Genomic DNA, 25,983 nt, shown 5'->3' with positions numbered 1-25,983 from the left:
GTCTTGTAGCGGATGCTAGCTTCGACTGGAAGCCAGTGGAGAGAGCGGAGGAGCGGGGTGACGTGAGAGAACTTGGGAAGGTTCATATCATACCCTATATCGCCAAAATATATATATATACATACATATCCCAATATGTATGTAACATACATTCCCCCTCCCCATCACTACACACATAAACAAACACACTTACGAGAGATTGAGACATTTGTAGTACTGTATGGGTTTTATTTTATTGACATACATATTCATTATAGACTCTGCATTCCTTTAAGAATATAAACCTAGTTTTAACCTAGCTATTCAACTTTTACACAAACAATTAACAAGGACTAAACCACATAGCTCTAAAATTTTTACCAAAATTCTTCCATGAATAGTCTTGCCCATTCCAATTGTGGCCTAAAGGTTGCAGGACATGAGACCTCTACAGTGTATGTCTGCAGGCCTATGTTTGGGTTTTAAGGCACTGATATAACCAGAAATGATTCTCAAGATAAGTGGGACTTTGACAAATAAAACAAATATGACACACCACCACACACTTGTAGGCAGTACACACTCTCTCAAAAACACTCCTTCATTACAGACACACATTATTTCATATAAGCATGCACTCTGAGTTAGAGATGCATCTAAGCTACATTAGCTGACAGCAAGGCTAATCCTTATGACTGATCTTTGACAAGCACAGGTATAGTGTTGTTGCTGGGTCCAGAGAAATGCTTTGCCTGGAGGGGTTCGTACATCATCGTACATCAATATCATAGTCATCGTCAGGCTTTGGTTTTATTTCTCTCCATGCTGTACTCAGCTCTGTGCTTGGTGCTTGTTGCTTCAATTCTACAATCTATGCTTCAATGTTTCTAAAAAAGCACCAGAGAGAGCTGACGGAATACAGCACAGGAGCCATTGCAATCACATATGATCTCCAAATCAAGCATATAACAAATTGTACATTGAAGCAAACGATTCTAACTAAACGGGACAATCCACTAAGGCCTGAAACTATGCTGCTAGTCATGGAGGGAGAAGTGCATTGGTCAAGTAGTATCAATTAGTAGTAAGACATCCCCTTCCCCTACAATGGGACACTATCATTGTCTTGCTCAACATTCCTCTAACACATCTGGAAGGACTTTAAAGGTGATTTTATTTCCTTGATGGAGAAAGGTGTCTCAACAGTTCACTCCAAACATCTCCAATTTTTCTCATCGCCAACAATTTACCGCTTGCTGTTTTACAAAAAAAAGCCATAACAATAAATACTGTGTTTATAATGTATAGATAGAAAAACAATATTTAAAGTCAGCAGTAAAAATGGCCCCATTCCTAGTGCAGGGGTGCAGTAAATCAATAGAACATGAAGACAGTACTTAACTCAAGAAACTCCCCAAATAATACTCTTGACTGCCCTGCATCTAACACACATAAACAAAAAGCTATAATAATTAACATATGAGTAAATTCAGCAACAGCACAGGGCCTTATCAAGTATGGAAGAAGAGTGAAGTCTTTTTTATCTCTCTCTTTCCTTCACGCCCTCCTTCTTTAGGCATCTTAGGCCTCCTTTGTGATGGCCTTCATCTTCTCCACTGTTTCCTGTTTTTGAAAGAGAGAGAGGGAGAGAGAAAGCAGATGTGGGAGGAGAGTGGTAAATATTGTCATGAGAAGAACAATTGTATGCCATGTAGCCATAGTTAGATAGTTACAAATAAATAGCCACACTCAATACCCCATTTTCCTCTACACAGTGTCGATGATGATTGTCCCTTAGTTCCTCTTGTGTAGGGATCTCTACCGGTTCTTAACTGCAATATTGGCTAACATTTTTGTATTAATAAATTCAGCCCACAAGGCTGTAAGTTGTTGTTGGAAGATATTCTGTTTGAGGACAGAGTACATGAACTCGCTGACTCTGCTATTGTGGAGAGCCAGAACTGCTCCCTCGTGAATTTAACTAAAGCAATACACACACACACACACACACACACACACACACACACACACACACACACACACACCACACACACACACACACACAAGAATAGTCATCAATAAAGCACAACTCGCCCAACTCTTTATAGACAGATTCCAGAGCTACCCCATATGTCTGGGGAGATTGGAGAGTGGCCCAGTCTGTCCCTTGAACTGTGACCCCCCCCCCCCCCGGTTGCTGACCTGGTGCTTGTTGAGCTCGGCCACACGGAGGCTCCATTCCTCCTCGGTCATCTCCTGCCCTGCCTCCCCGGTCTCCTCGACGACCGCTGTCTTATCTAAGAAAGAGATACAAAGGATGAAAGAATTACAGGATCGATTGGAGAGAGAGAAAGACAGGTGTTGAGTCCTTATCTGTAAGCCCAGTATGTGGTTCAGATGACTTGTAGATGAGCCAGTGTGTCTATACAGGTGTGCTGGTCTGCCTCTCCTCACCATTGCAGGTCATGGCGGTGCAGACCCAGTTGCCGCATGCACACACACAGCGGTTACACTCCACCTGTGTCTCAGCCCCATCCTTATAGGTCTCATCCTCCAGGGCACACTCTGCAGAAGAGGGGGGCACATAGAATGTAGTGCCTCGCATACACACCGGATCTAACACTGTTCAAGTGTCTGTTCAAGTGACCAGAAATGATTAAATATCCTCTGTTTTACTTGAATCGGTTTGTTCTAGATGTCTAAATAAAACATTTAGCGCAGTTGAGTAGTACTGTAGTCCGCAGCAGAAAGAGAGCACTAGAGCAATAGAGAGTATGTGTACAGTATGTTAAAGCACTCCATTATCTATGACCTTGGCTCTGGTGAGGCCCCAGGGTAGGCTCTGTGTTCCGGACTGGAATGTGTGCTGTTGCCTGCTGCAGCTGTGAGTGAAGTCATAGGGCTCTCTCCCAGAACCGCTCTTGCTATCACACTGAACTTTCCCCTACATCATTAATACACAACTTCTGATCAACTTGGTACAGTACAAAAGACCAAGAAAAAATACAGTTGTCTGTAAATAAATCACATTGAGATGTTTTTGTTGCAGTGCATTTCAAGTATGTTTGGGTGAGTTACAGTGGATTTGCCTATGGTTGTGGTGAATAAATTTGCTATTTTGATTAACATATGTACATCCCATGCACTGTAAACACATACTGTATGTTGACTGCATGTGTCTAAGAGGTTGATATAGAGGTATTTGTGAAATAAACTGAGAAAAAAAACATGTGTGGTGTCAGCAGTGGTGTGCAGTGTTGTCATCATAGAGTCATTGAGTCAACGGTCATGTGTCTGGGAGCTCACTCTTCTCAGGTGGGTTGAAGCCGGGCTTCAGGCAGTTGAGGAACTCATCGAAGCTCAGCTTCCAGTCAGAGTTCTCATCGGACATCTCGATCAGGGCATCCACACACAGGCTCCTGGAAAGAGCAGAGAGAAACACACACACAGGTTCACATTCACTGCCTGTACTCATAGCTAAGTACAGTGCATTCGGAAAGTATTCAGACCCCAGACTTTTTCCACATTTTGTTACGTTACAGCCATATTCTAAAATTGATTAAATACATTTTTACTCATCAATCTACATACAATACCCCATAATATCAAAGGCAAAAACAGTTTAGATTTTCTTTGCAAATAAATAAATAGAAATACCTTATTTACATAAGTATTCAGACTCTTTGCTGTGAGATTCGAAATTGAGCTCAGGTGCATCCTGTTTCTATTGATCATGAGATCTTTCTACAACTTGATTGGAGTCCACCTGTGGTAAATTCAATTGATTGAACATGATTTGGAAAGGCACACACCTGTCTATATAAGGTCCCACAGTTTACAGTGCATTTCAGAGCAAAAACCAAGCCATCGGGTCATAGGAATTGTCCATAAAGCTCCGAGACAGGATTGTGTCGAGGCACAGATCTGGGGAATGGTATCAATCAAAAAAATTCTGCAGCATTGAAGATCCCCAAGAACACAGTGGCCTCCATCATTCTTAAATGGAAGAAGTTTAGAACTACTACTCTTCCTAGAGCTGGCCGCCCGGCCAAACTGAGAAATCAGGGGAGAAGGGCCTTGGTCAGGGAGGTGACCAAGAGCCCAAATGGTCACTCTGACAGAGCTCCAGAGTTCCTCTGTGGAGATGGGAGAACCTTCCAGAAGGACAACCATCTCTGCATTACTCCACCAATCAGGCATTTATGGTAGAGTGGCCAGACGGAAGCCCCTCCTCAGTAAAAGGCACATAACAGCCTGCTTGGAGTTTGCCAAAGGGCATCTAAAGGACTCTCAGACCATGAGAAAAAAGATTTTCTGTTGTGATGAAACTAAGATTGAACTCTTTGGCCTGAATGCCAGGCGTCACATCTGGAGGAAACCTGGCACCACCCCTACGGTGAAGCATGGTGGTGACAGTATCATGCTGTCCTTGATCCTTGATGAAAACCCACTCCAGAGTGCACATGACCTCAAACTGGGGCGAAGGTTCTGAATACTTATGTAAATGTGATATTTCAGTGTTTTTTATTATATAAATTAGCTAAAAAAAATTATATATATCTTTTTTTTCTTTGTCATTATGGGGCATTGTGTGTAGATTGATGAGGGGAAGAAATAATTTAATCAATTTTAGAATAAGGCTTTAACATGACAAAATGTGGAAAAATTCAAGGGGTCTGAATATGTTGCGAATGCTCTGTGTATGTCACGTCCTGACCAGTAATAGGGGTTATTTGTTATTGTAGTTTGGTCAGGACGTGGCAGAGGGTATTTGTTTTATGTGGTTCGGGCTGGTTGTGTTAGTTGTAGGGTGTTTGATTTAGTATTCCGGGTTTTGGGCACTGTTCTATGTTTATGTATTTCTGTGTTCAGTCTAGTTATTTGTATTTCTATGTTTAGTTAATTGGGGGTTGAACCCTCAATTGGAAGCAGGTGTTTTCTCATTGTCTCTGATTGAGGGTTCTATAAATAGGTATGTGTTTGTTTTAGTATTTGTGGGAGATTGGCCTGTGCCTTACTGGCCTGTGCCTTACTGGCCTGTGCCTTACTGGCCTGTGCCTTACTGGCCTGTGCCTTACTGGCCTGTGCCTTACTGGCCTGTGCCTTACTGGCCTGTGCCTAGTTGGTGTGTTTTTTTTTAAGAATTTTTTTTTATTTTTTTATTTTTTATTTTTTTATTATTATTATGAAATTTTTTGGGTGTACGTATTCATTTTGGTTTACCTTCTTTGTCTGTTTAAATAAAAAGAAGATGAGTGCACATTTCCCCGCTGCGTCTTGGTCCGCTTTACCCTACGACAACTGTGACAGTGTAGCTGTTGAGATGGTTATTGGGCATAGTGTCTGACTGTGCTGGGTGTCTGATAAAGTGAACTTAACGGAATGTTTTGCCCACAGAATATTATTTTCAATGCTTCATTTGTAGGATCAAGAGTTTTTCCCGGTCAAGTCACAAGGCCTGTAAAAACTCAGGGCCCTACTCATGTGTGGGCAATAGAAGTGGCTGATTACATCAGCTTGTTACATCAGCTTCTTATCTCCAAACCTGCAGAAGCATTGCAACACTTCTCAAGTGAGCAGCACAGTGGAAACCCAGGCTCTGATCATGTACAGAACATGTGTCTGTGAGGTTAAGATCACCCACAGGAGGCCTGGGTTACACAAGGTTCAAGGCAGAGAGAGGGACAGTAGGGCTTAATATAGCACCAGCTCCTCAGAAACCCTCTACTGTACAGCTGAGAATATGATATCGATACTGTATATGATATAGGTACTTTATAGGTATACACATATACATTTATGGTATGTTATGTACATGGATCAAATTTACACCACAGGTAGACAGGCTGCAAACATTATATGATGATCTATGAGAACGTGTGAATTACCTGTTTTGTAAAGTGTCATATTTTTCTGTCTATTGAGCTAAAAATATATATATATATAAAAACAATATATACAGTACCAGTCAAAAGTTTGGACACACCTACTCATTCAATGGTATTTCTTTATTTTTACTATTTTCTACATTGTAGAATAACAGTGAAGACATTCAAACTATGAAATAACACATATGGAATTATGTGGTAATCAAAAAAGTGTTCAACAAATCAAAATCTATTTTATATTTGAGATTCTTCAAAGTAGCCACCCTTTGTCTTGATGACAGCTTTGCACACTCTTGGCATTCTCTCAACCAGCTTCACCTGAAATGCTTTCCCAACAGTCTTGAAGGAGTTGCCACATATGCTGAGCACTTGTTGGCGACGTTTCCTTCACTCTGCGGTCCAACTCATCCCAAACCATCTCAACTGGGTTGAGGTCGGGTGATTATGGAGATGAGGTCATCTGATGCAGCACTCCATCACTCTCCTTCTTGGTCAAATAGCCTTTACACAGCCTGGAGGTGTGTTGGGTCATTGTCCTGTTGAAAAATAAATGATAGTCCCACTAAGCGTAAACCAGATGGGATGGCATATCGCTACAGAATACTGTGGTAGCCATGCTGGTTAAGTGTGCCTTGAATTCTAAATAAATCACTGACAGTGTCACCAGCAAAGCAACCCCACACCATCACACCTCCTTCTCCATGCTTCACGGTGGGAACCACACATGCGAAGATCATCCGTTCACCTACTCTGCATCTCACAAAGACACGGCGGTTGGAACCAAAAATCTCAAATTTGGACTCAGCAGACCAAAGGACAGATTTACACCGGTCTAATGTCCATTGCTCATGTTTCTTGGCCAAGCAAGTCTCTTCTTCTTATTGGTGTCCATTAGTACTGGTTTCTTTGCAGGTTTTCGACCATGAAGGCATGATTCACGCAGTCTCCTCTAAACAGTTGATGTTGAGATGTGTCTGTTACTTGAACTCTACGAAGCATTTATTTCGCTTGATGGTTTTTGCCACTGCACTTGAATGAAGGACTGTCATTTCACTTTGTTTATTTGAGCTGTTCTTGCCATAATATGGACTTGGTCTTCTGTATACCACCCCTACCTTGTCACAACACAACTGATTGGCTGAAACGCATTAAGAAGGAAATAAATTACACAAGGCACACCTGTTAATTGAAATGCATTCCAGGTGACTTCCTCATGAAGCTGGTTGAGAGAATGCCAAGTATGTGCAAAGCTATCATCAAGACAAAGGGTGGCTACTTTGAAGAATCTCAAATATAAGATACACTTTTTTGGTTGCTACATGATACCATATGTGTTATTTCATAGTTTTGATGACTTCACTATTATTCTACAATGTGGAAAATAGAAAAAATAAAGAAAAACCCGTGAATGAGTAGGTGTGTCCAAACTTTTGACTGATAATGTATCTATATACAAATAAAGGTGAAATAGCATGCACACAAGTACACACACACACTGACCTGAGCAGCTTGTTGCTCTCCTGGTCTGCGTATGACTGCATGTCCACGTTGGAGTCATTATGTTGGATGAACTTAAGGAGCTCTGAGGAGTCCAGCTGGGAGTCACCATTGTCGTAGCTCTGTACACACACGCACACGCACACACACAGAAACTAGCAGAGTTAGTAGGAGTAGAGAATAGAAGAGTGTCGTGGGCCTCTGTAGGCCAATATAATATCATAAAAGTGAATAATAACCAGAAAACCTAATAAACCTAATATGACCAGAAGAAAAGTGAGAGTGGTGGGGGGGATTGGGTATAATTATAAATATATTTTAGCCTTTAAGCATAACCCCCCCCCCCCCCACACACACACACACACACTCTCACTTTTCTTCTGGTCATATCAGTTTCTCTCTCAATCATTTTCTAAATATCTCCCTCTACCTGATAAAAACTCTGCTTCCAAGACTGCTAATCCACAGTGAACTTTGCACTTTGAGACTGTCTGTTGCGGTCATCACCAGTGGTCATCGGTCGCCTGACAACCCTACACTGTAAAGGGGTTCAAGTGAATTTGACAGTAACTTACAGGCAGCTATCGGTAAGTAAGACACTGTATTTCATAGTGCAGTATACTTACTGTAATCTAAATACAATAGTAAAGCAATTACTGTGTAATGACATAGTTCAATACATAAAATTGACTGTATTGCACTGTAAAAAAGTAAATGCTACCGTAATCATAATGAATAAATTAATGAACTAATGAATGAAAGTCATTGTGGGGGAGATTTCACAGTATTTTACTGGAATTACATTGAATTGGTGAAAGGTTGGCTGCAAGGTAAATGTATTTACACAGTACAGCATATCAATTAATATTTGGTGTTTTATATCACTTCCACTTCAAGAGGCCTTAACAAAGGCTTCCAAACTGGCAGCAATTACTTGGCAAAACAGACCAAAGGTTTAAGACTTGCCACTGCACTCTATCCCTTCTACATTTTAAATTGATGGGGCACTATAAACACGAGTTAAATTGGTACAGCACTCACGGGTGCAACAAATATAGCATCTTGCAAAGGACACCTCAAAAAACAACAATACCATGCACCCATTAGTGATCCAAATGTTTTTGGCGCTCCAAAATTAAGGTACAGTACTGTTTTCTGTGGGGTGGAATTACAGTACCAATTGAAATACAGCAACTATTTCCCGCCCACAACATTTTCCCACAATGCATCATCATTTACAGTATGCTGCAGTATAATGCTTTCACAGTATTTTACAGTTGATAATACCCAGAATTACAGTATAAATTACAGTTTTCCATTACAGTGTAGAGCCGTCCTCGAATTAAAGGGATAAATCTTTAACAGTCATAGAGTTATATTCTATAGAGAGATTGACAGACATACTATATATATATACACAGAGAGAGAGAGAGAGAGAGAGAGAGAGAGAGAGAGAGAGAGAGACTACAGTGCCTTGGGAAAGTTTTCAGACCTCTTGACTTTTTACACATTTTGTTACATTACAGCCTTATTCTAAAATGTATAGTTTTTACCCCCCTAAACAATCTACACACAATGTTCAAGTCCGGGCTCTGGCTGGGCCAATCAAGGACATTCAGAGACTTTTCCCAAAGCCACTCCTGCGTTGTCTTGGCTGTGTGCTTAGGGTCGTTGTCCTGTTGGAAGGTGAAACTTCGCCCCTGTCAGAGGTCCTGAGCGCTCTGGGGCAGGTTTTCATCAAGGATCTCTCTGTACTTTGCTCTGTTCATTTTTGCCTCGATTTTTACTAATCTCCCAGTCCCTGCCGCTGAAAAACATCCCCACAGCATGATGCTGCCACCACCATGCTTCATCGTACGGTTGGTGCCAGGTCTCCTCCAGACGTGACGCTTGGCATTCAGGCCAAAGAGTTCAATCTTGGTTTCATCAGACCAGAGAATGTTGTTTATCATGGTCTAAGAGTCTTAAGGTGCCTTTTGGCAAACTCCAAGTGGGCTGTCATGTGCCTTTTACTGATGAGTGGCTTCCGTCCGGCCACTCTAACATAAATGCCTGATTGGTGGAGATCTGCAGAGCTGGTTGTCCTTCTGAAAGTTTCTCCCATCTCCACAGAGGAACTCTGGAGCTCTGTCAGATTGAACAATGGTCACATCGCTGACCAAGGCCCTTCTCCCCCGATTGCTCAGTTTGGCCGGGCGGCCAGCTCAAGGAAGAGTCTTGGTGGTTCCAAACTTCTTCCATTTAAGAATGATGGAGGCCACTGTGTTCTTGGGGACCTTCAATGCTGCAGAAATGTTTTGGTACCCTTCCCCATATCTGTGCCTCGACACAATCCATTCTCGGAGCTCTACGGACAATTCCTTCAACATCATGGCTTGGTTTTTTCTCTGACATGCACTGTCAACTGTGGGACCTTATATAGACAGGTTTTATTTACCACAAGTGGCCTCCAATCAAGTTGTTCAAACATCTCAAGGATGATCAAAGGAAACAGGATGCACCTGAGCTCAATTTCGAGTCTCATAGCAAAGGGTCTGAATACTTATGTAAATAAGGTATTTCTGATTATTTTTAATACATTTAAAAAAAGCTGTATTCACTTTGTTATTATGGGGTGTTGTGTGTAGATTGCTGAGGAATTTATTTTATTCAATCCATTTTAGAATAAGGCTGTAATGTAACAAAATGTGGAAAAAGTCAAGGGGTCTGAATACATTCCGAACGCACTGTATACTAAAGGCTCCATTATATCACTGTGCTCTGTCTCTGTGGAAAGTTAATGGAACTCTCAGACAAATGAGGCACATAGAGGAGACTGGAGGAGATCGGAGAACAATGGTGTTTTGATATCACATGAATCTTTCTCATGTTTCCATGTGTGTAGAAGAAACAGTAACCAGTGGAGATAAATTAAACTTTTCTGAACATTGACGGCAATTCCTCTTTAAGGCCCTCTCTGAGCCAATGGGAGAGTGGCAGGGCCAGGGGTCCTTCACCACAGGATGGGGACGGTCATTAAGGAGAGTTACGGCTGTCCACTGACATGACTGAGATGTCTGTCACATAAATTATCAGGCAGGGTCTGAGGTAGCTTTGATGATTTAGGGTAGAAAGGAAGAGAGGGTGGATGAAGGGATGGATGGAGGGATAGAGGTTACCCTCTGAGTGTTTAGATCAGCACACTGCCAGTCTGAGAGGGTAAGGGAATGAAGATGGGGGGTATGTGATTAGTGATATGGTGTGGTGGGTACAGGAGACCATAGGCTGGCCAGTGTGAGAGCGGGGCTGAAGGTTAAGGGGTGTCCCTCCTGTGAAGACCCAATAGTTTCCAGTCACCTCTCCTAGTTGTAACAGCTGATGACAAATGCTATGTGGAAGGTGAAGACAGCTTTTATCAGTGTGACTAATTAATTTTCCATATGGTCCAAAACATATAAAGCTGTGTCTACAAAACATGTCTCAAGTTCATAGTTTCGGACTTCATAGAACAGATATCACAACTGAAATGCCTGTTTGACACACACACACACACACACACACACACACACACACACACACACACACCACACACACACACACACACACACACACACACACACACACACACACACACACACACACACACACACACACACACACCTTGAAGTATTTCACCAGGATTTCAGTGAAGTTGGAGCCTTTGACAAACCAGCCGTCTGGGACCACCTCAGTCTGCAGCCACTGGATCACACGATGCCTCAACTCATTACGATCTGCTACATAACACACCACTGGAGAGACAGAGAGAGAGGAAAGAGGGGGGGTGAGAGGGGGTGAGAGAGGGGGGGGTTGAGTGTGTGAGAGAGGGCGAGAGCGAGAGCGAGAGAGAAGGAAAGAGAGGGGGTGAGAGAGAGAGAGAGAGAGAGAGAGAGAGAGAGAGAGAGAGCGAGAGAGAGAGAGAAGGGGGTGTATGAGTGAGAGAGAGAGAGAGGGGGACAGAGCCATAGAGAGAGAGAGCGATATGTGACACAATCAAAATCCACAATCTAACAGGTACTCTAGCCATTTTGACACTCTCTAGTATGATACAGGGAATGCACACAATCCCTGTTCTGTCCAGAGCACACCAGTACCTCCCAGCTCATTATGTGCCCAAATGTACAGTCCTGAGGCCTAAACCTGCACACTCCCTATCAGTTAACTGAAGAGTGCAATAAGAGATCAGTAGAACACTGATATAGCTATGTCTGATAAAGCTCCATAAGGACTAGAGGAAATAAGAGCTGAGATACAGAGGTCTTATTGGCTCAGAGCACACAGATCTCAAGTCACACTCACTCACCCGGGCTGGCGGCTGCATGCTCTGCTTTCTTCTCTGCAGATGACAAAGACACAGAGAGAGAGAGAGCGAGAGCAAGAGAGAGAAAGAGAGAAACAGACAGACACAGAGAGAGAGAGAGAGAGAGAGAGAGAGAGAGAGAGAGAGAGAGAGAGATAAAAAAAGAGAGGAACACACAGAGAGAAAGAGAACAGCTTTAATTCATTGTTTTACAATATCTAGTGTTTGTTTCCCATCTAGTGTTTTTCACCATGTCATTGTCACACTGCCACAATAACCAATAATGCCCATGGACACCATGACATGATGGCCTCTGTGACACTAGGAGAGGGGAGTAACTGATTCATCATCAACCTGATCAATGTCCAGGCCAACAGACAGACAAGAAGAGGTCATTGGGCGTATAGGTTCAAAGTTCAACACTAGCTAAATCGAAGATGAGCCTGGGACCATATATGTCGCCTGTCTGTCGGATGATGATAGGATAGCCTTATATGGCCAACAGCTGACCTGACAGCTCACACGTATCACTGACTGTGTCATGACAACCAGAGATATGCCCCTGAGTATATAGGCATCAGATAGCAATATAGGTCAGTCATGTGCTATACACACACAAAGTTAACAAGAAAGTGTGTGTGTATGTACAGTGGGGGAAAAAAGTATTTGATCCCCCGCTGATTTTGTACGTTTGCCCACTGACAAAGAAATGATCAGTCGATAATTTTAATGGTAGGTTTATTTGAACAGTGAGAGACAGAATAACAACAAAAATATCCAGAAAAACACATGTCAAAAATGTTATAAAAGGATTTGCATTTTAATGAGGGAAATAAGTATTTGACCCCTCTGCAAAACATGACTTAGTACTTGGTGGCAAAACCCTTGTTGGCAATCACAGAGGTCAGACGTTTCTTGTAGTTGGCCACCAGGTTTGCACACATCTCAGGAGGGATTTTGTCCCACTCCTTTTGCAGATCTTCTCCAAGTCATTAAAGTTTCGAGGCTGACGTTTGGCAACTCGAACCTTCAGCTCCCTCCACAGATTTTCTATGGGATTAAGGTCTGGAGACTGGCTAGGCCACTCCAGGACCTTAATGTGCTTCTTCTTGAGCCACTCCTTTGTGGCCTTGGCCGTGTGTTTTGGGTCATTGTCATGCTGGAATACCCATCCACGACCCATTTTCAATGCCCTGCCTGAGGGAAGGAGGTTCTCACCCAAGATTTGACAGTACATGGCCCCGTCAAATGATGCGGTGAAGTTGTCCTGTCCCCTTAGCAGAAAAACACCCCCAAAGCAAAATGTTTCCACCTCCGTGTTTGACGGTGGAGATGGTGTTGTTGGGGTCATAGGCAGCATTCCTCCTCCTCCAAACACGGCGAGTTGAGTTGATGCCAAAGAGCTCCATTTTGGTCTCATCTGACCACAACACTTTCACCAGTTGTCCTCTGAATCATTCTGATGTTCATTGGCAAACTTCAGACGGGCATGTATATGTATTCTTGAGCAGGGGGAGCTTGCGGGCGCTGCAGGATTTAAGTCCTTCACGGCGTAGTGTGTTACCAATTGTTTCTTGGTGACTATGGTCCCAGCTGCCTTGAGATCATTGACAAGATCCTCCCGTGTAGTTCTGGGCTGATTCCTCACCGTTCTCATTATCATTGCAACTCCACGAGGTGAGATCTTGCATGGAGCCCCAGGCCGAGGGATATTGACAGTTCTTTTGTGTTTCTTCCATTTGCGAAAAATAGCACCAAATGTTGTCACCTTCTCACCAAGCTGCTTGGCGATGGTCTTGTAGCCCATTCCAGCCTTGTATAGGTCTACAATCTAGTCCCTGATATCCTTGGAGAGCTCTTTGGTCTTGGCCATGGTGGAGAGTTTGGAATCTGATTGATTAATTGCTTCTGTGGACAGGTGTCTTTTATACAGGTAACAAGCTGCGGTTAGGAGCACTCCCTTTAAGAGTGTGCTCCTAATCTCAGCTCGTTACCTGTATAAAAGACACCTGGGAGCCAGAAATCTTTCTGATTGAGAGGGGGTCAAATACTTATATCCCTCATTAAAATGCTAATCAATTTATAGCATTTTTTACATGGGTTTTTCTGGATATTTTTGTTGTTATTCTGTCTCCCACTGTTCAAATAAACCTACCATTAAAATGAAAGACTGATCCTTTCTTTATCAGTTGGCAAACGTACAAAATCAGCAGGGGATCAAATACTTTCCCCCCCCACTGTACATGTTTTTTCCCCACCCTGGCAGTGTCCGTCGTGGGCCACCTGGATCTTGAGGCCGGTGAGACATGCGTCTCGGTGGAGCTCACAGTGGTTGCGGTATGTCTTACCGTTACTGCCACACACTGAACGCTTGTGGGGCTTACAGCTCTAGAGAGAGAGAAGGGTAGAGAGAGAGAGAGAGAGAGAGAGAGACAGAGAGAGATTGAAAAGGCGGGTGGGAGGAGAGAGGGAGAGATAAAGAGAGAGCGGTAAAGGGAGAGGGTGGGAGAAGAGAGAAAGAGAGTCTTAATGACCCTGAATAAAAAGATCAGGCATCTTAATGACCTTGAATAAAAAGATCAGCCATTTCTTAATGACCCTGAATAAAAAGATCATGCCAAAAGTGGCATACCTGAACACACAACACCCTCACATGCTGATAAACTCACACGCAGGCACACACATGCATAGTCACACACACGCACGCACAAGCTCACTAACAAGTATATTCATAGTACAGGCAGTATGTTCTGTATTTCTCTTCAATATATCACGTTCTGTTGTTTTATACAATATTTTAGTGATATACACTACCGTTCAAAAGTTTGGGGTCACTTAGAAATGTCCACATTTTTTGTCCATTAAAATAACATCAAATTGATCAGAAATATAGTGTAGACATTGTTAATGTTGTCAATGACTATTGTAGCTAAAAGGCTAATTGATCAAGAGAAAGCCCTTTTGCAATTATGTTAGCACAGCTGAAAAATGTTGTTCTTATTAAAGAAGCTATAAAACTGGCCTTCTTTAAATTAGTTGAGTATCTAGAGCATCAGCATTTGTGGGTTTGATTACTGGCTCAAAATGGCCAGAAACAAAGAACTTTCTTCTGAAACTTGTCAGTCTACTCTTGTTCTGAGAAATGAAGGCTATTCCATGTGAGAAATTCCCAAGAAACTGAAGATCTTTTAAAACGCTGTGTTCTACTTCCTTCACAGAACAGCGCAAAGGGGCCCCGGTGCACAAGTGAGCAAGAGGACAAGTACATTAGAGTGCCTAGTTTGAGAAACAGACGCCTCACAAGTCCTCAACTGGCAGCTTCATTAAATAGTACCCGCAAAACACCAGTCTCAATGTCAACAGTGAAGAGGCGACTCCGGGATGCTGACCTTCTAGGCAGAGTTGCAAAGAAAAAGCCATATCTCAGACTGGCCCCCCAAAAAAAAAAAAACGATTAAGATGGGAAAAAGAACACAGACACTCGACAGAGGAAGAAGCTGTAAGATGGCTCCGGAGAGGAAGGCAGACGTTTTCCAACCTATTGTGTTTTTTTTGTTAGTTTATTTGCGTTGTTTGTAACTTTTTTTTTAACTTATTTTGTACATAATGTTGCTACTACCGTCTCTTATGACCGAAAATAACTTCTAGACATCAGGACTGCGATTACTCACCACGGACTAGCAGAATCCTTTTTTTCCTTTCACGACTCTGACAAGCCTGATGCAAAGGATATACTGCTTTCTCGGGAACAGGCCCAGATCTCCGCGATTTGCGTGAAGAGGAGGCGGTGAAAAAGGGGCCAAAGTGCGGGCTGCCTTCTGAGAATTTGTAGGCGATCGAATTTAACCCCCACTTCCTTCCATTCTGCTAGCAAACGTGCAATCTTTGGAGAATAAAATCGACGAGCTACACGAAAGATTAAACAACCAACGGAACATTAAAAACTGTATCATCCAATGCTTCACGGAGTCATGGTTGAACGACAACACTATCAACATACAGCTGGCTGGTTACACACTATACCTGCAGGATAGAACAGCGGCGTCTGGTAAGAGAAGGGGCGGAGGACGATGTATTTTTTGTAAATAACTGCTGGTGCACGATATCTAAGAAAGTCTCGAGCTATTGCTCACCTGAGGTAGTGTATCTCATGATAATCTGTAGACCACACTATCTACCTAGAGAGATTTCATCTGTATTTTTCGTAGCTGTTTATATACCACCACAGTCAGAGGCTGGCACTAAGACAGCATTGAATGAGCTGTATTCCACCATAAGCAAACAAGAAAACGCTCACGCAGAGGCAGTGCTCCTAGTAGCCGGGGACTTTAATGCAGGGAAACTTAAATCCGTGCAAACAGAGGAAAAACCTATACTCCACACACAGAGACGCATACAAAGCTCTCCCTTGCCCTCCATTTGGCAAATCTGACCATAAGTCTATCCTCCTGATTCCTGCTTACAAGCAAAAATGAAAGCAGGAAGCACCAGTGACCAAATAAATAAAAAAGTGGTCAGATGAAGCAAATGCTAAGCTACAGGACTGTTTTGCTAGCACAGACAATAATATGTTCTGGGATTCCTCAAAATGGCATTGAGGAATACACCAATACATCAGTCATTGGCTTCATCAATAACTGCATCGATGACGTCATCCCCACAGTGACCGTACGTACATACCCCAACCAGAAGCCATGGATTACAGGCAGCATCCACACTGAGCTAAAGGCTAGAGCTGCCGCTTTCAAGGAGTGGGACTCTAACCCGGAAACTTATAAGAAATCCCATTTTGCCCTCCGACAAACCATCAAACAGGCAAAGCATTAATACAGGACTAAGATTGAATCGCACTACACCCCTCTGATGCTTGTCGGATGTGGCAGGGCTTGCAAACCATTGCAGACTACAAAGGGAAGCACAGACGAGAGCTGCCCAGTGACACTAGCCTACCAGATGAGATAAACTACTTCTATGCTTGCTTCGAGGCAAATAACACTGAAACATGCATGAGAGCACCAGCTGTTCCGGAAGACTGTGTGATCACACTCTCCGCAGCCGATGTGAGAAAGACCTTTAAACAGGTCAACATTCACAAGGCCGCAGGGCCAGACGGATTATCAGGACGTGTACTGCGAGCATGCGCTGTCCAACTGGCAAGAATCTTCAAACATTTTCAACCTCTCCATTTCCGAGTCTGTAATACCAACATGTTTTAAGCAGATCACCATAGTGCCTGTGCCCAAGAACACTAAGGTAACCTGCCTAAAGGACTATCGACCCGTAGCACTCAAGTCTGTAGCCATGAAGTGCTTTGAAAGGCTGGTCATAGCTCACATCAACACCATTATCCCAGAAACCCTAGACACACTCCAATTTGCATACTGACCCAACAGAACTACAGATGATGCAATCTTTATTGCACTCCACACTGCCCTTTCCCACCTGGACAAAAGGAACATCTATGTGAGAATGCTATTCATTGACAACAGCTCAGCGTTCAACACCATAGTGCCCTCAAAGCTCATCAATAAGCTAAGGACCCTGGGACTAAACACCTACCTCTGCAACTGGATCCTGGACTTCCTGACGGGCCGCCCCCAGGTGGTAAGGGTAGGTAACAAGAAATCCGCCACGTTGATCCTCAACCCAGGGGCCCCTCAGCGATGCGTGCTCAGCCCCCTCCTGTACTTCCTGTTCACTCATGACTGCACGGCCAGGCACGACTCCAACACCATCATTACATTTGCAAATGACACAACAGTGGTAGGCCTGATCACCGACAACAACGAGACAGCCTATAGGGAGGAGGTCAAAGAGCTGGCCGTGTGGTGCCAGGACAACAACCTCTCCCTCAACGTGATCAAGACAAAGCCCCGTCTCATCGAAGGGGCTGCAGTGGAGCAGGTTGAGAGCTCCTTGGTGTCCACATCACCAACAAACTAACATGGTCCAAGCACATCAAGACAGTCGTGAAGAGGGCACGACAAAGCCTATTCCCCCTCAGGAGACTGAAAAGATTCGGCATGGGTCCTCAGATCCTCAAAAGGTTCTTCAGCTGCACCATCGACAACATCCCGACTGGTTGCATCACTGCCTGGTATGGCAACTGCTCAGCCTCCAACCGCAAGGCACTACAGAGGGTACTGCGAATAGCCCAGTACAACACTGGGGCCAAGCTTCCTGCAATGAAGGACCTCCATACCAGGCGGTGTCAGAGGAGAGCCCTAAAAACTGTCCAGCCACCTAGTCATAGACTGTTCTCTCTGCTACCGCACGGCAAGCGGTACCGTAGCGCCAAGTCTTGATCCAAGAAGCTTCTAAACAGCTTCTACCCCCGTCTTGAATATATTTCCTATTCATTTTGCAACTCATTTCATGTATGTTTTCATGGAAAACAAGGAAATGTCTAACTGACCCCAAACTTTTGAACAGTAGTGCAGTATTTGTGTTGACTATTTACGTACTATTGCTCTAGTCTTGTACTTATTGTTAACATTGCATGGTGAGGAAGTTTTCTAGTAAGCATTTCACAGCACCGGTTATCCTGTGCATATGACCATGATTTGACTCACCTCAATACACAAGCAGCTGGGTTCTCCCTTCTCAGTGACTGCACACTCTCTTCCTGCGCCACAGAACACATTGGCACAAACCTTACTCTTAGTCTGCACGTCCTGACGAAAAAGAAAACACACACTGTTAGTATTGAAAACACACACAGCTTTGGTATTTAAAACTCACATGTAAGCACACTGTCAGCACTAAGGACACACGCCCTGGATAAAATACTGTTATAACATATATCAGACACAAGGTGGAACTGTTACACTATTCTCAGAGCGGCCAGTGTTTGAAATAGAATCAGAGGTTTCAAACAGAAGGGGTGAGGTTCAGTGTGCTACTAAAATACTCTAAATTACGATACTGTCAGTTTCACTACAAAACCACATGAAAATGACACCATCACTCTCAATCCCTCAGAAACCACAATGATACAACCAGCAAACGCACACACTTACATAGTCGCACGCATGCAAATACAAGCTCAAATCAAATCAAATGTTGATTCAAATCAAAATGTTATTTGTCACATGCACCGAATACAACAGGTGTAGACCTTACAGTGAAATGCTTACTTACCAGCCCTTAACCAACAATGCAGTTTCAAGAAAAATACCAAAAAAAAGAAGAAATAAAAGTAACAAATAATTAAAGAGCTATTTCTCTTGAAACTGCATTGTTGGTCATATTCCCATTGTGGCGGCAGGTAGCCTTGCAGTTAACAGCATTGACCCAGTAACTGTAAGGTCACTGGTTCGAATCCCTGAGCTGACGAGGTAAAAATCTGCTCCTGAACAAGGCAGTTAACCCACTGTTCCTAAGCTATCATTGTAAATAAGAATTTGTTCTTAACTGACTTGCCTACAGGGGGTACTGGTACAGAATCAATGTGCAGGGGCACTGGTTAATTGAGGTAATATATTCATGTAGGCAGAGTTATTAAAGTGACTATGCATAGATAATAACTTAGAGTAGCAGCAGTGTAAAATGGGGGGGGGTCAATGCAAATAGTCTGGGTGGCCATTTGATTAGATGTTCAGGAGTCTTATGGCTTGGGGGTAGAAGCTGTTTAGAAGCCTCTTGGACCTAGACTTGGCACTCTGGTATCGCTTGTTGTGTGGTAGCACAGAGAACAGTCTGTGGCTGGTGTCTTTGACAATTTTAGGGTCTTTCTCTGACAACCCCTGGTATAGAGGTCCTGGATGGCAGGAAGCTGGGCCGTATGCGCTACCATCTGTAGCTGCGTTGCAGTCGAAGGCCAAGCAGTTGCCATACCAGGCAGTGATGCAACCAGTCAGGATGCTCTCGATGGTGCAGCTGTAGAACCTTTTGAGGTTCTGAGGACCCATGCCAAGTCTTTTCAGTCTCCTGAGGGGGGAATAGGTTTTGTCGTGCCCGCTTCACGACTGTCATGGTATGCTTGGACCATGTTAGTTTGTTGGTGATGTGGACAGCAAAGAACTTAAGCTCTCAACCTGCTCCACTGCAGACCCGTCGATGAGAATGGGGGCGTGCTCGGTCCGCTTTTTCCTGTAGTCCACAATCATCTCCTTTGTCTTGATCACGTTGAGGGAGATGTTGTTGTCCTGGCACCACACTGCTAGGTCTCTGACCTCCACCCTATAGGCTGTCTCGTTGTTGTCGGTGATCAGGCCTACCACTGTTGTGTCATTGGCAAATTTAATGATGGTGTTGTGGTCGTGCCAGGCCGTGCAGTCATGAGTGAACAGGGAGTACAGGAGGGGGCTGAGCACGCACCCATCAGGGGTCCCTGTGTTGATGGTCAGCGTGGCGGATGTTTTGTTACCTACCCTTACCACCTGGGGGCGGCCCGTCAGGAAGTCCAGGATCCAGTTGCAGAGGGAGGTGTTTAGTCCCAGGGTCCTTGATGAGCTTTGAGGGCACTATGGTGTTGAACACTGAGCTGTTGTCAATGAATAGCATTCTCACATAGGTGTTCCTTTTGTCCAGGTGGGAAAGGGCAGGGTGGAGTGCAATAGAGACTGCATCATCTGTGGATCTTTTGGGTCAGTATGCAAATTGGAGTGGGTCTAGGGTTTCTAGGATAATGGTGTTGATGTGAGCCATGACCAGCCTTTCAAAGCACTTCATGGCTACAGACATGAGTGCTATGGGTCGGTAGTCATTTAGGCGGGTTACCTTAGTGTTCTTGGGCACAGACACTATGGTGGTTTGCTTAAAACATGTTGGTATTACAGACTCGGACAGGGAGAGGTTGAAAATGTCAGTGAAGACACTTGCTAGTTGGTCAGCGCATGCTCGCAGTACACGTCTTGGTAATCCGTCTGGCCCTGCGGCCTTGTGAATGTTGACCTGTCTTACTCACATCAGCTGCGGAGAGTGTGATCAAACAGTCTTCCGGTACAGCTGGTGCTGTCATGTATGTTTCAATGTTATTTGCCTCAAAGCGAGCATAGAAGTAGTTTAGCTAGTCCGGTAGTCTTGTGTCACTGGGCAGCTCTCGGTTGTGCTTCCCTTTGTAGTCTGTAATGTTTTGCAAGGCCTGCCACATACGACGAGCGTCAGAGCCGGTTTAGTACAACTCGATCTTAGTCCTGTATTGACACTTTGCCTGTTTGATGGTTCGTCAGAGGGCATAGCAGGATTTCTTTTAAGCTTCCGGGTTAGAGTCCCGCTCCTTGAAAGCGGCAGCTCTATCCTTTAGCTCAGTGCGGATGCTGCCTGTAATCCATGGCTTCTGGTTGGGGTATGTACGTACGGTCACTGTGGGGACGACGTCATCGATTCACATATTGATGAAGCCAATGGCAGATGTGGTGTACTTCTCAATGCCATTTGAGGAATCCCAGAACATATTCCAGTCTATGCTAGCAAAACAGTCCTGTAGCTTAGCATCTGCTTCATCTGAGCATTTTTTTATTGATCTAGACACTGGTGCTTCCTGCTTTAATTTTTGCTTGTAATCAGGAGGATGGAATTTTGGTCAGATTTGCCAAATGGAGGGCGAGGGATATCTTTGTATGCATGTCTGTGTGTGGAGTATTGGTGGACCAGAGTTCTTTTCCCTCTGGTTGCACATTTAACATGCTGATAGTAATTTGGTAAAACGGATTTAAGTTTCCCTGCATTAAAGCATTTTCTTGTTTGCTTTTGGCGGGATACAGCTCATTCAATGCTATCTTAGTGCCAGCCTCTGACTGTGGTGGTATGTAAACAGCTACAAAGAATATTTTACATTTTTTACATTTTAGTCATTTAGCAGACGCTCTTATCCAGAGCGACTTACAGTAGTGAATGCATACATTTCATACATTTTATTTTCTGTGCTGGCCCCCCGTGGGAAACGAACCCACAACCCTGGTGTTGCAAACACCATGCTCTACCAACTGAGCTACAGGGAAGGCATATATAGATGAAAACTCTCTCTGTAGGTAACGTGGTCTGCATCTTATTATGAGAAACTCTACCTCAGGTGAGCAATAGCTTGAGACTTCCTTAGATATCGTGCACCAGCTGTTGTTTACAAAAATACATCATCCTCCGCCCCTTGTCTTACCAGACGCCGCTGTTCTATCCTGCCGTATTACCAGCCAGCTGTATGTTGATATTGTCGTCGTTCAGCCATGACTCCATGAAGCATAAGATGTTCCAGTTTTGAATGTCCCGTTGGTAATTTAATCTTCACAATAACTCTGCCATTTTATTGTCCAAAGATTGCATGTTTGCTAGCAGAATTGAGGGTAGTGGGGGTTTATTCGATTGCCTCCGACTCCTCAGAAGGCAGCCCGTCCTCCGGCCTCTCTTTCTCCACCACCTCTTCACGCAGATCACTGGGGTCGGGGCTTGTTCCCGAGTGAGCCGTATATCCTCCGCCTCGGGCTCGTCAGAGTTGTGAAAGGAGAAAAAGGATTCTGCTTGTCCGTGGTGAGTAATCGCAGTCCTGATGTCTAGAAGTTATTTTCGGTCATAAGAGAGGGTGTCAAGCCCTGACCATAGAGAGCCTTTTAGGCTCTCTATGTTGGTTGGGTCGGGTGTGACTAGGGTGGGTAATCTAGGTTGTTCTATTTCTATGTTGGCCTGGTATGGTTCCCAATCAGAGGCAGCTGTTTATCATTGTCTCTGATTGGGGATCATATTTAGGCAGTCATTTCCCCACTGTGTTTTGTGGGATCTTGTTTTGTTTATGTGTAGTTGCCTGTGAGCACTTCACTTGCTTCACGTTTTGTTTGTTCGTTTATTGTTTTGTATTTGCTGAAGTTTCACTTTATAATAAAGATGTGGAACCCAGATCATGCTGCGCTTTGGTCCCAGTATGCTTCCACCGACGTTCGTGTCAGACGGTAGCGGCAACATTATGCACAAAACATCGACTCGCTACTTGTACCCCGTGTATATAGCCAAGTTGTCATTACGTATTGTGTATTTATTCCTTGTGTTATTACCTTTCTATTATTTGAAAATGTTTCTCTCTGCGTTGTTGGAAAGGGCCCATAAGTAAGCATTCCACTGTTAGTCTACATCTGTTGTTTACGAAGCATGTGACAAATACAATTTGATTTGATAAAAATGACACTATGATAACGCTACTGTACTTTTATATTTATATGGGAGGAGTAAACATTCATTATTGATATGCTAACATTACTTGATCATGAAGCATATTGTTGGTTAGCTAGCTTGCAAGAAAATAAACCCTTTAATTGTCTGCACATGCTTGTGGATTGTTTGTATTATTCAAGAGTGTAATATAGTTTGGTTGCTTTATTCAATATTGTAATACGTTTTAGAAGAAAAGTTGCTTGGATTGTTAAATAGTTTGTGCTTACTAGCTAGTGGCTACTGTGATATTTACGATCAATTTGAGCTGCCAAGAACATCGCGTTTCCAGCCACAACGAAAGGGAAGGATGTAATGTGAATTGAAAAGAAGAAATCTCTTTCACCACTCTGCTCCTCATACTCCCCTTCATGTCTCATAGTGGGAATAGGGTCTAAGCTGATTGATACCCATTGATAAGCCAATCATTAATCACACCCAGACAATTCTTAATTGCTATTGGCTCAGATGGGACAGAATGTGTTTTACCTTATTGATTCAAATAAACAAAGTCCATTACTTTACCCAAGATTTTAAGAGCCTCAATGTGTGTGTGTGTGTGTGTGTGTGTGCAGCGGCATTCTGCCAATTAGCCAGGACCCTTGCTAGGTCTGAGCAATCCCCCCCACGTGTCTCTCTCTCTGAGCCTTGCATCTCCTGTCACCATAGCAACTCCCCATTTGGAGCAGGTGGAACAAAAACTGCTCTCTCACTCCGAGCACTCATTAGCTAAATGTCGGGGTGGTTCTGCAGGCTTTATTTCTAGAGATTGTGCAGTGGAGCTGGAGCTAAACTAAGCTAAGCTAAGCTAAACTAAACTAAGCTTAGCTGCAGCAACCCATCTATCTCTGCTGGGGTAATCAGAAAGGAACTGTAGGTTTAAACATGATCCTCTCTCTGGCCATCTGTAGCTAACTGTCTGAAATGACCATACCACTCTACTGACCCTCAGGGAGGGCTTTGAAGATGGATTACAGTATGACTCAGCCATGGTCTGTGTGTGTGGGTGAGGGGGGCGGGGTGTTAGTGTGTGTTTGTTTGTGGTTGTCTTTGTTTTTCTTCCACCAAGAAGTGTTGTGTGTGTTTGTGTGTAGGGTGCATTTTAGGTTTTCCACCAGGCAGGGTTGTGTGTTAGTGTGTTTTTTCTGTGTGGGTGTGTGTTTGCTTTTCCACCAAAGGAACAGATTTGTAGTCTGGTTGGCAATGGCATTCACCCAGGTTTCTTGCTCTATGCCCCCCTTCCTCCTCTCTCTCTAGTTAGTACAGTACAATAGGCTGTATAACCCCCTTATGACCTCCATGGTAGCCTGGCATTAGATTCCTGAAAACTGATTGGACAGAGGGCAGGTCACAGGAGCCTCCAGGGAGTTCCCCCACATTCCTTGTGAGTGTGTTTCAAAACAGGGTGTATCCACATCTGTAGCCCCCCCCCCCCCCCCCAGAAATAAACACAAATAAACAAAGCTAAGACACACCTACACAAACAAATACACACTAACAAACAACCCTGTTTGGTGGAAAAGCAAATACACACTGTCACGTGTGCTCCCTCTCCGGCCTCTAGGTCACCAGGCTGCTCGTTATGGCGCACACCTGCCACCATCTTAACGTGCACCTGTGTATCATCAGACTCACCTGGACTCCATCACTTCCCTGATTACCTTCCCTATATACAGTTGAAGTCGGAAGTTTACATACACTTTAGCCAAATACATTTAAACTCAGTTTTTCACAATTCCTGGCATTTAATCCTAGTGAAAATTCTATGTCTTAGGTCAGTTAGGATCACAACTTTATTTTAAGAATGTGAAATTTCAGAATAATAGAAGAGAAAATGATTTATTTCAGCTTTTATTTCTTTCATCACATTCCCAGTGGGTCAGAAGTTTACATACACTCAATTAGTATTTGGTAGCATTGCCTTTAAATTGTTTAACTTGGGTCAAACGTTTCGGGTAGCCTTCCACAAGCTTCCCACAATAAGTTGGGTGAATTTTGGCCCATTCCCCCTGACAGAGCTGGTGTGTAGGCCTCCTTGCTCGCACACGCTTTTTCAGAACTGCCCACAATTTTTCTATGGTATTGAGTTCAGGGCTTTTTGATGCCCACTCCAATACCTTGACTTTGTTGTCCTTAAGCCCTTTTGCCACAACTTTGGAAGTATGCTTGGGGTCACTGTCCATTTAGAAGGCCCATTTGCGACCAAGCTTTAACTTCCTGACTGATGTCTTGAGATGTTGCTTCAATATAGCAACCTAATTTTCCTGCCTCATGATGCCATCTATTTTGTGAAGTGCACCAGTCCCTCCTGCAGCAAAGCACCCCCACAACGTGATGCTGCCACCCCCGTGCTTCACAGTTGGGATGGTGTTATTCGGCTTGCAAGCCTCCCCATTTTTCCTCCAAACATAACGATGGTCATTATGGCAAAACAGTTCCATTGTTGTTTCATCAGACCAGAGGACATTTCTCCAAAAAGTACAATATTTTTCCCCATGTGCAGTTGCAAACCATAGTCTGGCTTTTTTATGATGGTTTTGGAACAGTGGCTTCTTCCTTGCTGAGCGGCCTTTCAGGTTATGTCGATATAGGACTCGTTTTACTGTGGATATAGATACTTTTGTACCTGTTTCATCCAGCATCTTCACAAGGTCCTTTGCTGTTGTTCTGGGATTAATTTGCACTTTTCGCACCAAAGTACATTCATCTCCAGGAGACAGAATGTGTCTCCTTCCTGAGCGGTATGATGGCTGCGTGGTCCCATGGTGTTTATACTTGGGTACTATTGTTTGTATAGATGAACGTGGTACCTTTGGACATTTGGAAATTGCTCCCAAGGATGAACAAGGCTTGTGTTTTCTGAGGTCTTGGCTGATTTCTTTTGGTTTTTCCATGATGTCAAGCAAAGAGGCACTGAGTTTGAATGTAGGCCTTGAAATACATCCACAGGTACACATCCAACTGAGTCAAATGATGTCAATTTGCCTATCAGAAGCTTCTAAAGCCATGACATTTTCTGGAATTTTCCAAGCTGTTTAATGACACAGTCAACTTAGTGTATGTAAACTATTGACCCACTGGAATTGTGATCCAGTGAATTATAAGTGAAACAATCTGTCTGTAAATAATTGTCATGTGTCATTTGCCATGCACAAAGTAAAC

At 43.6% G+C, this 25,983-nt stretch overlaps 1 protein-coding gene across 1 annotated transcript in view; it reads right to left on the bottom strand.

Annotated features, from left to right (window-relative positions):
• Positions 1-207: 207 nt before the first annotated feature.
• Positions 208-25,983, bottom strand: part of LOC100136473 (follistatin-related protein 1) — a 42,125-nt gene continuing 16,349 nt past the window's right edge. Inside the window, exons 3-11 of the mRNA XM_014174156.3 lie at positions 18,255-18,356; positions 13,941-14,070; positions 11,686-11,718; positions 11,004-11,134; positions 7,368-7,486; positions 3,286-3,398; positions 2,434-2,544; positions 2,182-2,276; positions 208-1,602 (exon numbers count right to left, since the gene is read on the bottom strand). Coding sequence (XP_014029631.2) covers positions 1,561-1,602; positions 2,182-2,276; positions 2,434-2,544; positions 3,286-3,398; positions 7,368-7,486; positions 11,004-11,134; positions 11,686-11,718; positions 13,941-14,070; positions 18,255-18,356 — 876 coding nt within the window. The 3' untranslated portion in view covers positions 208-1,560. The remainder of the gene's footprint in view (positions 1,603-2,181; positions 2,277-2,433; positions 2,545-3,285; positions 3,399-7,367; positions 7,487-11,003; positions 11,135-11,685; positions 11,719-13,940; positions 14,071-18,254; positions 18,357-25,983) is intronic.

The sequence above is a fragment of the Salmo salar genome, chromosome 25, assembly GCF_965601325.2.
Source record: "Salmo salar chromosome 25, fSalSal1, whole genome shotgun sequence".
Classification (NCBI taxonomy): Eukaryota; Metazoa; Chordata; class Actinopteri; order Salmoniformes; family Salmonidae; genus Salmo; species Salmo salar.
The sequence above is the reverse complement of the archived record's forward strand: the minus strand, read 5'-3'. Positions and strand labels throughout refer to the sequence as shown.